Raw genomic sequence first — 13034 nt, 5'->3', positions numbered from 1 at the left:
AACAGGTTAGGGGATTTTTGGGACTCACTGGGTATTACAGAAAATTCATCTAGCATTACAGTCTCATTAGCAAAAGTCTCACAGAATTGCTCAAAAAGGATGCAATCTTTGCTTGGACTCCTATTGTGGATGCTGCATTCAACCAATTAAAGCAGGCCTTGTTGTAGGCACCGGTCCTAGCCTTGCCAGACTTCTCTAAAGCTTTTACAATTGAAACGGATGCAAGCAATGTGGGCATAGGAGCAGTGCTCATGCAATTAGGGCACCCGGTTGCCTATCTCAGTAAAGCCTTGGGCCCACAGGCTCAGGCCTTGTCCACTTATGAAAAAGAGTGCATGGCTGTCATTTTGGCAGTGGATAAGTGGCAGTCTTATTTGCATCATGCTCCTTTCATTATCAGCACTGATCATAAGAGTTTGCTTCATTTAACAGAACAGAAAGTGAGCAATTCCATGCAGCAAAAGGCACTTCTCAAACTCATGGGATTTAACTACACTGTGGTGTACAAGAAGGGGAAAGAAAATACTGCAGCAGATTCCTTGTCCAGAGTGCCTGAACTGGCCACACTTCATTCGATGACTTCTGGCACCCCTCAATGGTTGGACACTGTAGCTGAAGGGTACTTGCAAGATCACCAGGCCAAGGACTTACTGTCGGAACTTAGCCTAACAGGATCTAATGACAAAGGATTTAAATTAGTGCATGGTATCATCAGGCATCATGATAGAGTGTGGTTGGGCAACAACAAGGAAGCCCAACAAGCTATCTTGCTCTCTTTACATGCCAGTGGAGTGGGTGGGCACTCAGGTTTCCAAGCTACTTACCACAGAATCAAGGCTCTGTTTTCATGGCCTGCAATGAAGCAATATATTCAGGAATATGTCAAAAGATGTACTGTGTGTCAGCAGGCCAAGTCAGAACACATTAAGAAACTTGGGCTTCTTAGTCCATTACCTATGCCCAAGGAAGCTTGGAATATGGTGAGCATGGATTTCATCTCTGGACTTCCCAAAAGCAAATCTTATGATACTATATTGGTGGTCATTGACAAGTTCAGTAAGTATGGTCATTTCATTCCTCTGGCTCATCCTTTCACTGCCCTGACAGTTGCTCATCTGTATCTGGACCATGTGTATAAACTCCATGGATTACCTCAGGTATTGATCACTGACCGAGACCCTCTTTTTACCAGCACAATGTGGCAAGAATTGTGTAGGTTGTCGGACACTAAAATGAACATGAGCACTGCCAACCATCCAGAGACTGACGGACAGAAAGAGAAACTCAATCAGTGTTTGGAAACATTTTTGCGGTGTATGGTTCAGTCTGCTCCCAGGAAGTGGGAGCAATGGCTACCTCAGGCGGAGTACTGGTATAACACCAATTACCATTCTGCATTGGGTGCTACTCCCTTTCAGGTACTGTACGGGTATCTTCCTTGCCACTTGGGTATTTCCAACTTGCAAAGTTCTGCTTCCAGTGATCTCTCGAGTTGGCTAGCGGAGCACAATGCCATGACAACAATGATTCGGGAACATTTGCTGCGCGCTCAGTCCAGGATGAAGATGCAGGAGGATAAACATCGATCGGACAGAGTGTTTCAACCTGGTGATTGGGTATTTCTAAAACTTCAGCCTTATATGCAGCAATCGGTTTCTCGGCGCTCCAATCATAAGCTTGGGTTTAAGTTCTTTGGGCCCTATCAGGTGCTTGACAAGGTGGGTGAAGTGTCCTACCGCCTGGCACTGCCGCCATCCAGCAAGATTCACCCCGTTGTGCATGTGTCCTTGCTCAAACCAGCGGATCCACCAGTTGAGGGCACGGACAGTGGTGACAGTCTGCAATATGCTGTAGTGGCGACTCAAACATCCAGACCGGTGCAAGTGCTCCAGTCACGGCTCGTCAGATTTGGTGGGCGAACAAGGCGGCAGTACAAGATTGCCTGGAGTGGTCTTCCACTGTCCATGGCTACTTGGGAGTGGTCCAGTGCTCTTCGAGAGCTGGCATCAGCGTGAGGGCACGCTGTTTTCAAGAGGAGGGGCATGCTATGGTCCTTGTACGTGGGCTGTGTGTGAGTGGGCCAGTATGGGCCGGTGTGTGCGTGTGTACTGTGGGGTTGCACAGTTAAGTAGCTGCTAGGTAGTTGTGTGAGGCATTGTTGGTTGACTGAACAAACCTTATCTTCTCCTTCCTCTGAATCAAGTCTTCCTCCTTGGCTCTTTCTTCCTCTCCACGTCTCTGTGTTGTGAGTTCAACGATCCCATACCCCAGCAATGGCGAGGGAGTGCTACCAGTCGGTAGCACTTCTTCAGTTAGTTGCTCTCCTCTCTCTCTTTTTTTTGCAAAGACCTCGTTCACTATCCAGCAACACACGCAGAGTCGCAGGAAAAACTATCAGGCACAGGGAGTTAACTGATGGGCCGGCCCAGCACGCGAGCAGCAAGACGGCAGAAAAACCCGAGCGAGCGCTCGTCCTCTCTTGCTGCGAGGGAGAAATAGACGAGCCCGAGCCGTTCCTCTCCGCTCGTCTTCCCGACAGTCGGTCCCTGGCCGCGAAATCTCAAAACCCTAGCCACGACGCGCTCCCCTCCCGACGCCCCTCGCCGCTCCCAGGATCTGCGCGCAGCGTGACCCCCGGGCTCTGTTGGTACCACACGGGGTACCGGCAGAGGAGAGGGTTAGGGCGCCCTAGCTGAAGCGGCAGCCATGGCGTCGTCTGTGCTGGAGGCCACGCGGGCGGCGCACGAGGACCTCGAGCGGTTAGAGCGCCTGGCGGTGCGCGAGCTGCAGCGCGACCCCGCCAACGCGCGCGACCGCCTCTTCCAGTCCCACCGCGTCCGCCACATGCTCGATCTCGTCGTCTCCACTTCCGACAAGCTGGTACGCCCCTCCCCATCTTGTCTCTCTAGGGTTTCGCGCCTGATTTAGTGGCTGTAGCTTTCGTGTAATGCTTGTTTGCCGTGGCCAGAGCTTGGCCGTGTCGCATCTCTGCTTTCGGTCGGTTAGGATTGGTTTTGTTCCATGTCATTTGCGATATCTTGAATTGAGATGCCTAGGGTTGCCTGTGTGTTAGCTCTACCTGTTATGGTTTGGCTTTGGTTGACCCGTGCTAATTCTGGGGAATTCCGAACTCGAGCTAGATTGATTTTTTGGCTTTATTTTTTACAAGATATATGCGCATAAAGTCATTGGATTATCTTAAGACTTTTATTTTCGTGCTGCTATTTCCCCGTTTTTGTTGTTTTGGGAATATGAATCGTCTGTTTTTCTTTCTAATGTGATTTTGCTAATATGTCTTTCTTAATTAGGTGGAAATCTATGAAGACAAGGACGGTGCTAGGAAGGATGAGATCTCCACCCATCTTACCGCGCCGGTGCAAAGTGACATCTTCCCCAAGTACTATGAAAGGCTGAAAGAGGTAAATAATCAACTGTAGCCCGTCTGACTCTGCCCAAGAATCACTTAAGCACGCCATGGAATCAGACAGTTAAAAGTGGCAAAATGCTAGCCAGGCGGTGGATGCTGCAGTTCATGCACTGACAAAAACATTCCATGCTATCGTTGTTTAGTTGTTACTCCCTCCGTTCCGTATAAGTGTCTCTAATTTAGTGCACGGGGGGTGTAGTTCTTTTTAATAATTTGATCTCGGATCCTCGCACCAAAATTTGGATGATAGGAAACCAAATTATTCAGTGACTATCTAGATTTTCTTGACGACATGACAACCCTCAGAAAGCCAAATAATAAGATTAGAACATGTTTTCTAGCAATCCTACTTGGAAATTACACTACATGCACACTGGTGAATTTTCCGGTTATGTTATCCTGCACTTCATCTCAACCATGACCCTCTGGTTGACACACGTGAGGCAGATCATAACTGAGTGTTATTGGAAAACTTGAACTTATACTATTTCTTCAGTGGTGATTATTCTTTCATTTTGCTTGCAGATTCGTGATTACCATAGACGGAATCACTCTGCCCGTTTCGTCAGTGAAACTGATGATTATGAGGAGCTACTAAAGGAGGAACCAGCTATTGAATTCACTGGCGAGGTACTGTCCAGTATAATTTTCACTTAGATAATCCTGCTTGCGATGATTTGTGCACTGTTTTATCCTAAGCCATGTTGTGGTTGATCTGATTTTCTTTACTTGATTATCCTAAGCCATGTTTCTTGATTTTCTTTACTTACCTATGTTTATATATTCCTTTTTTGAGAAGTGAAATGCATGGCAACCTCATCTGGACGCCTTTTTCTAAATTGTCTAGCACTGCTTCGTTCTGCCATACTTAGCTGATTATTAAGTGCCAAAGTTGGTGTAAATCATCCATAAAGTCCGTCTGCTAAGAACTACTTAGCTGATTATATTGAGTGCCAAAGTTGGGGTAAATCATCAATAATGTCTGCTAAGAACATTTTAGCGTCAAGTAGCAGCCTTGTTTTCCATTTTACTACAGCAGTCTTGAACTCTAGGGTATCTCTATTGTGATACGTGTATTTTAATTTCTGCAGGGTTATTTGATTCCTCTTGTAGGATCACGGTGCTATGCATGGTAAGATTTAGGTTAATGACAAGATACTAGATGGAGCTTGATAACTTGAGAACCAATTGCTGTTCATTTATTGTTACTGTTTGCATTATCATGTAGTTCTAATCCACATTGCACGTTCATCCCGTTGGCGGTTTTATATTTATATGCTGTTCTAATCGCAGTCACTTTGAAGTTTGCTAATGTTCTTGCTCTGTGTTTTGATAGGAAGCATTTGGCCGGTACTTGGACCTACATGAGCTCTACAACGAGTTCATAAATTCCAAGTTTGGATCACTAATGGAATACTCGGCATACGTTGGCACTTTTGCTCAGACTGAAAAAATCGCACATAATCTAAAAGCTACCAGGTATGTTATCAGCATTTTCTCTAAGACCAATAACATATCTCCTGGCGCGAGCTTATCTCAAAATTCTACATCCATCTTAGATATATTTCCCTTGATTTCATCTTGTGTTGGTTAGAACTAGAATGGCCAATTCCTGACCAAATGGAACCCCAAAAGGCATACCTTCCCAGCCAATCCAGTTTTATTGGTATTCGGTATGGTAGCAACAAAATAATCACGTGATGGATGCTATAAACCAAGGAATTGGAAATCCAAAAAATCTGTCGCATGCAGTAACAACCCCATCGAATACCAGTGCCCATGATGAAAAGCTCATGACACAAAGTAACGTTAGCCCCATTCACCCAATTTCTAGGTTGTACTTGAGTTACCCACTGCCTCTTTTCATCCAAACCTCCTCCATATTAACTTGCGCCAATGATGTTCCCCACACTAGACAGGATCGCCCTTGTACCTCTAGCTCCAGCCAAGCCTACTACCTTCTTGCTGGATGCCACTCCCGATGGCATTGCCACACCACTTGTTCATCCTGATGTGCTGAATACCAGATTGATAGGTTTTTATCAGGTCAGGATTAGTCATGTTAGGACTCCCCTTCCCGTTGCATGGAGCTGGAATCTCTAATATACAAGGAGATATAGGTTGTACATGAATCTCAAGTTACTAAGTACTCCCTCCGTTCCTTTATATAAGGTGTATTTGTTTTTTCAGAAGTCAAACGAGTGCATGTTTGACCGAGTTTTTAGAAAAATATATCAATATCCACAATACGACATTTATATCATTTGATCCATCATGAAAAGTAGTTTCATATTTTATCTATTAGGTATTGCAGATGTTCTTATTTTATTCTATAATCTTGGTCAAACATTGAAATGGTTGACTTGCACGGAAATTGATACACATTATATTCTGGAACGGAGGGAGTATTAGTTTTGTACGTTGTCCCTGAATTCCCTCTTTTCCACTGCAATCTGTTTATTAAACTAAGAATACCGTGTTCATTTAGCATAACAGGTAATTACTAGAGTGGTGGGGTGGTAGTAAGATCTGTATTCAAGTATATGGGATTAACTAAAAACTTACTATTAACATGTCATTTGTTTGGTCAACCATATATTTTTGAAGTCCATACATTTCTGTAAAGATGATTTATCTTCCATTTTCTTCAATTTCGCAGGCCATACAAAGAATATTTGGAGCATATTTTGGAATATCTGATGTCGTTTCTGTATCGTACAGAACCGTTGCAAGATATTGAGAAGATTTTTACAAAGGTCAATCCTCTTGTACATTCAACTATACTGTCTTTCTTCTGTGGTCTGTGCTCACACCTGCTTATGTGATGACATAGTGCATCACTTGAGACTTGTTATATACTACTTTTAAGCAGATCTCACCCATTATCTATCGCTGTTATGATTAATTGTAGCATTGCTGGTGGTGGGTTGAGAATACAAGTTTAACATAGAGCTAGAAAGAACCACTATCATCCGCACTTCCATGATAACTGATAAGTGACAACTGACAAGCAAATAGTATCTATACTTGTGCAGTTGGAAAGTGAGTTTGAAGAACAGTGGACCAATGGCGAAGTTCCTGGATGGGAGAATAAGGGCACAGAGAAAGAATCTGTGTTGCAAGAGTCTGCAGTAGACCTTGATTACTATAGTACTGTTGAAGAGCTTGTAGAGCTTGGTCCGGAAAAGTTGAAGGAGGTTTGATCTTGTAACATAGTTCAGGTTCTATTTTACTTCGTCCTTGAAATGGCCTTATGTAATAACATTTTTTTCCAGGCTTTAACTGCTCGTGGGTTGAAGGGTGGCGGCACTGTTCAACAGCGTGCTGAGCGACTTTTCTTGCTGAAGGTGACTACAAAGGCTGTTGCTAATTTTATTGTTTTATGGCTATTTATCAGTCCTAAGTTTATTATCATGGCCATACTTTTGCAGCATACACCCTTGGAAAAACTGGATCGCAAGCATTTTGCCAAAGGTGATGATCTGAAGAAGGAAATTGCTTTGATTGAAATGAAGATGAAGCGCTTATGTGAGATTCTCGATGAGGTCAGCTCTTATTCCTTTTATGTGTTGTGCAGTAACATGTGCAGTCAATTATCCATTTCAGCATGGGTAGGTTAGTAAGGTCATACTCACAGTTTGAGGAATGGCCTTGTGCTAGGATAGGCTAATATCCCTTGCAGATGCTCCCACCATGTAATGAGCCATCTTTTGGTTTATTTGTGCATAGGTTAGGAATATAGGATGGTCGTGAATAGAAGTACTTGGACCATTATATCCCAACTTACCCTAGAATCTCAACATTTATCAACCTATCTATAAAAGTGATCCTCGGCATGATGTATATAGCAATTGAACAAAATGATTGAACAACATCTATAATGAAGACAATGGCAAAAGTTGCCATCGTCGAAGTGCTGCTGTCACCAATGCCATGATGCACCTTTTCTATCATGTTCCCTACGGAAGTGATCACTGGTGAACTAGAAACTCCTAGATTTCAAACCAGTGTTTCCATGTGTATGGAATTCTAGCATGATCTACTTTTTGTGGTATAGTTTACAAAGTTCCCTTTATCTTGGTAGCACTACGGGTCATCAGCATTGTTCATGACATGTTCTTATAATTTTATGTCTTGTCTTTTTTTTGTTTGTGTGCAGGTCATTGTAAGAACAAAGGAAAACGCGGAGAAGAAGCTGACCTTGACCTATGAAGAAATGGAAGCAGAGCGGGAAGAGGTACTTAGGGCCTGTTCTGAACCTCTCTGAACTTCCCAAACTCTACAAAATCAGCTTCTGGAGCTAGCTTCAAACTCCACCTGGCGATTAGCAAATCGTTCGGCACGCTCGTAGCTTCTCCCAGAGATTTGGCCCAGTTGGGGAGGTTGTAGGCCTGTTTCGTGCTGGTATAGGCCCGCTGGAAACAGCCTAGCTCGGGAGCAGTCCACTAGAGGACCTTGTTTGACGATGGTATAGGCCCGTTGGAAAGCCCAGATCGGGAGCAGCCGCCATGGGTGGACCTTGGGAAGAAGAAAGGGAGCTCGGGGTGGTCTTCTGGATGGGAACCGGCCGGGATGGCCCTGTATATGCCAGATCCGGCGGTGGAGCGGAGCGCCGGGCGGCTGAGGGGTGGATCTGGCTGTGGCGGCGGGGGAAGGTTAGGTCGAGGGAGGGAGACAAGCGCAACGATTCGAACGCGAGTGTGGCATGTCGACTCGGGAAGCTGGCTCTCCGAAGTGTTTTCTTTAGCGGTGGCAGTCTCGTTGTAAATATGGGCAACTCCAGTTTCTCGTTTTTCTGGAGCTGGGCTTTCCGGGCTTCACGATTTTACACGTGAGCGGGACTGAGCTTCTCAAATCCAGCTTCTTCTCAAATAAACGTTCAGGACAGCTTCACACGAGAAGTTTGAGGAGTTAGAAGCTGGAGGAGATCAGAACAGGCCCTTAGTTTCTCCCTTAACTTCAACTTACTTACATTTTCTTCTGTTTAGTAAAGTACTGTTCTGTTTATCTGAACTTCTATCTTCTGTGACTTCTTATAGGAAGAAGTACAAGCTGATAGTGAAAGTGATGATGAAGACCAACAAATCTACAACCCCCTCAAGTTACCAATGGGCTGGGACGGGAAACCTATCCCTTATTGGCTCTATAAGCTTCACGGTCTTGGTCAGGTAACCGGCCTTATCTTATCGCTAACAGCTTAATTAGTCAGTATCATTTATCCATACTTTTTTTTTGCCTTCGGTCTACGTCAATAGCTCATCTTACTGTTTTGCTGAATATTTCCATGTCATTTTATTACACGTTCTTCCTACATGAATGTATAGATAGTCACCTAATGTTTGTGACCGCCAATTAATTGACTGATGGCCAGTGGCAACCGGTATAAGGCATGTACGGTTGTATACCACGACATGCTACATGTAAATTAACCTAGTTATGCTAGTATGGCTTCATTGCCAAACTCTTGTCATGCCATACTTTCTTAGTCTTGTAACCCACATTCAGTGGCACATTTCTAGCCAAACATTGCTCAAGAGATGGCCATCAATTTGTTAGCCACAATTTTTGTGGCTTGCCACAGTTTGACACTGTTAGATGTGGCAATGTGTGGTAGCCAACCAAATGTGCCTATATTATTTATATCAACTACTTGATCTTGGATCAGCTTTGCTGGGTGTCAACTAATTATATATGTTCTGTAATTTGAGGAACTGTCGACCAACAAATAAAGGCTCACATTTTTATGATTTTATCTTTCTTCAATACTACTATCAATATGATGTTTGGAGCTGCAGAATGGTATGTTCCCAAAAATGAATGCTAAATTTTAATGTTTGAGAACTTGCACATAGTTTCATCTATTTATTGTGTTTTACCTGTTGTCAAATATTAGACTCGACTTGAACATCAATAGCATAATAATTTCTATTATATGCCCAGACATCAGCATCAAATTTGGTACTAGACTTCTAATGTTTTAACTATTTCTTGTCAGGAATTCAAGTGTGAAATATGTGGTAACCACAGTTACTGGGGGCGAAGAGCTTATGAGCGCCATTTCAAGGAGTGGCGCCATCAGCATGGGATGCGATGCCTTGGCATTCCTAATACTAAGAATTTCAATGAAATTACATCCATCAAGGTACACCTGCCGTTTTTCTGTTGTCTTGTTTGTGTGATCTCTTGCTTGCAGTCCTGTCTTTAGGATAATGTTTGCAAATATTCTTCTCGGGCTCAGGGTAGTGTACATTGTGAGCAAGTGCCTGTAACTTAGTTTCTTTAAACTGATAGTCATGCCTTTTGCTTGCTTCAGATTTTTGCAAACTTCATAATGTTGGAATAAACAGTAATTTGAAGTTGAGTTTAACTTTCCTCAAGGATACATGAACACTATACCATGTTTAGGGTTTATGAAGCACCCCCCATGTTTGAATAATTTATAGGGCATACTTTGGTTAATCACATGGATAGAAGTCATGAAACCGAGATATTAATAGAGGGAGACCATGGTGTCCATTGTATTAATGTCTCGGACTAAGAGAGATAAATTATTGTTGAGTGTTAGTCATAATTGCTGAAAGAAGGGAGATAAATTAGGGAAAAAGAGAAAATGTCATTAAATTTGATCTGAATCATATTGAACATGTGCTTTGACATCTCTGATTTTGTATCGCCAGGAGGCGACGGCACTCTGGGAGAGAATACAAGCAAAGCAAGGGCAGAACAAGTGGCGGCCAGACTTGGAAGAAGAGTACGAAGATAAGGATGGAAACATCTACAACAAAAAGACCTATACTGATCTGCAGCGCCAAGGCCTGATATAGAATTCTGCATGTGATTCTCGTGCTTTGGAAGGAACGCGACGCTAAAATCGTTGGTCTACTGTTCTATTGATACCTGCTGAACTTGATGGTCGTTGTGACTTTTTATTAGCTTACATTATATGTAACCAGATGTCACCTCGGAGTTAATTTCCTTCTTTGGGTTACATTGCATATTATGCTTTATTGGTTGATCTTCCTCAGCGGTCTTTGTTTATTCGCCAAATCTCCTGTCTCATATTATGCTTACTTTGTAGTGTCAACCTGGAGAAAGCAACATTCTGGATGTAACATTGACAGTTTGATGCTTAAGAGCTCAGTGGGGTGGGCTGAAAGTTGCCTGCTGTTCGATCGAAGTATGAATCTGCAAACCGAGGCAAACGGAAGCAGAGGCGGTTTAGTGTACACATTTTCTCTCTCTAAGAGCATCTCCGGCCGTTCAGCCCCCCAGGGCGCTGGAAAAGAGTGGCTTGGGGGCGAATCGGTGCTAGATCCACCCCTGGGGGTGGCCTAGCTCCCAGCCATGCCCCAGGTGCCGCCCCCCAGCCACGGCAAATTCAAATGTAGTCATTCCCTCGCACAAAATGCTGGCAAATTCAAATGTAGTCATTCCCGCGCACAAAATAGACGCCACAATCCGGCAACCAAGCGGCCAGTAGATCGGCAAATTCAAACGTAGTCATTCCCGCGCATAAAATAGGCGTCACAATCCGCCGATCAAGCGGCCAGTAGATCGGCCGATTGGATGAAAATTTGGCGTACAAAAAATAGAAAGGACGGAAGCGCGCATCAGGCGGCGAGGTCGGCCTCCGGCGTCGTCGGAGTCGGCGTGCGCGGGCTTGACGGGGTCTCTGTGCTTGGCGGCATCGGCGTGGCTTCTGTGCTGCGGGCAGTCTTGGCGGCATCATCGCTCGGGCTTGGCGGCGGCGTCGGCGTGTGCGTGGGCGTGGGCGGCGTCGTCGTGGGCGTGGGCGTCGTCGTCGAGGGAAGCTGGTTCAGGATGAGGCCACGCTTCGCCAAGTACCACGCCTTGACCGCCTTGTCGGTGCTCTGGAGCATGTTCGCCCCGCCCAGCAGGAAAGCTAGGTCGGTGTTCCTCTTCTTCGCGGCGACGTTGGTCCGGAATAGGTCGAGCTTGACGGCGCTGCTAGACATCAACGCTGACCACGGCGCCTCGGTCTTCTCTTCACGAAGGGCGGCCCGGACCTGTGCGTCGGCGAGGCAGTGCTGGATGGACTCCTGCACGCGAGCGGTGGCCGCGTCGGCATATTTCCCCTTCTTGGCACCTTTGTTGCCGTCCGGCCGCCCTTCTGACGCGCCCGAAGTTGGCGCGTCCGGCTTGTAGGTCTCCTTGGCCTTGTCGAGGGTGCGCCGGACTTCCGCCCACTTCTCGCACTTGTCAATGCGCTTGTAAACGTGGACGTACTTGAACTCGGCGTCGTTGTTGCTCTGCCGATACAGGCTGAACATGCGTGACAACTGCGCGGACGAACAAACAGTTGGCGGGCGCACACGGCGAAGAGAAGCGGGAGACTGGCGTGGCATACCTGATCCTCACCGCTGGCGCCGCTCTCCGGGCGAGCGGCGACCTCCTCGACGACCCCATGCCATTTGTTGCACTCCCCTGGATACGCCCCCAATGGTTCGCCATCGCCTTGGACCCGCGCTGCATGTAGACGCCTTTGAAGTAGGGGTCGACGAGCTTGCACTCGTCGAACTCGGCCTTGATGCGCTCCCAGTACGTCTCGATGCTCTGGTTCGTGCCGGTGGTCGGGTCGAGGCAGACGATTTTTCATGCTTCGGCGAGGCATTCCTCCTCCTTGGACGCCCACTTGATGCGCGGCTCGCCTGACCTGGCCGTCCGCTTCTTCTTCTTGCGCCTCCTTGCCAGAACAGTCGCCGGCTCCTCCTCCTCCTCCTCCTCCTGCTCCTCGTCGCCGTAGACGTAGCCGAGCTCGCCGTCCATGCCGTCGCTGAGATCCACCGTCTCATCCACGGTGAACCCGGGAGACACGGCGGCCGAACCTTCCGCGATGATGTCGTCCATGTCGGCCTCGGTCTCGTCGCGTCGCCGAGGTGCAAGAAGGGCAGTGTGCAACAGCGGAGAGGGGGCGTCGGGGAGGACGCGTACGAGGGCGGCGAATAGTTGTATGGAGGGTACTGCACGTTGGCGAAGGCGAGCGAGGGCGTGCGTTGGGCCGGGTGTCCATGGGGGAAAGTGATGTTTGGGTTGAACCCATCGTGCGCGTCCCCGTCGGCGTAGCCCGGCGAAGACGATCCCCATGGCTGTGGCGACGGAGACCCGACGCCTTGCTGGCCCCAGGGCGCGTACTGCGCGTGGTTGCCGGGTGGATTCATCATCCCCGCGCGAGTCGCCTCGGCCTCGGCCTGGTCCGCCGAAGCGGCAGCGGCAGCCGCGCGTGCAGCGTTGTCACGGGCCTTCTTGGCGAGGGCCCTGTTCCGGCGGTCGGCGGTGACGGCCTCCCGTCGCTGCACTTCCACCCTCCAATCGCCGTTTGTCATGCCCGGTGGCTTGGACGACGGCACCCTCGGCTTCCTCTGCTTCGGCTGGAAGACGGAGGCGGTCGCCGTTGCCGCGGTGCGGGGGACGACGTACTTCTTCGGTGGCATGGCGGCCTGCTGGGAGGCGAGCGGGAGGAAGATTGGCGGGAGGAAAGGAGAAAATGAGAGGGAAGTGGGAAAAAGCGGGAAGAAACGACGGGAAGAGGCGCTCGACTCGCCGACAGGGCGGACCCATGCGCCCTTTTCGCTTGTGCCGGCGCCCC

The 13034-nt window shown here is 47.3% G+C and overlaps 1 protein-coding gene across 1 annotated transcript; it reads left to right on the top strand.

Annotated features, from left to right (window-relative positions):
• Nucleotides 1–2474: 2474 nt before the first annotated feature.
• LOC123070555 (splicing factor SF3a60 homolog) lies at nt 2475–10474 on the top strand. The gene is made up of 12 exons (XM_044493804.1): nt 2475–2880; nt 3309–3419; nt 3953–4057; nt 4764–4906; nt 6087–6183; nt 6463–6624; nt 6703–6774; nt 6859–6972; nt 7587–7664; nt 8467–8595; nt 9423–9569; nt 10105–10474. Exons 1-12 carry the CDS (start codon nt 2707–2709, stop codon nt 10249–10251), a joined length of 1479 nt encoding a protein of 492 aa, XP_044349739.1. The 5' UTR covers nt 2475–2706; the 3' UTR covers nt 10252–10474.
• The last annotated feature ends 2560 nt before the right edge of the window (nt 10475–13034 follow it).

The sequence above is a fragment of the Triticum aestivum genome, chromosome 3B (genome assembly GCF_018294505.1).
Source record: "Triticum aestivum cultivar Chinese Spring chromosome 3B, IWGSC CS RefSeq v2.1, whole genome shotgun sequence".
NCBI lineage: Eukaryota > Viridiplantae > Streptophyta > Magnoliopsida > Poales > Poaceae > Triticum > Triticum aestivum.
Note: the sequence above shows the minus strand (reverse complement) of the source record. Positions and strands in the feature narration are given on the sequence as shown.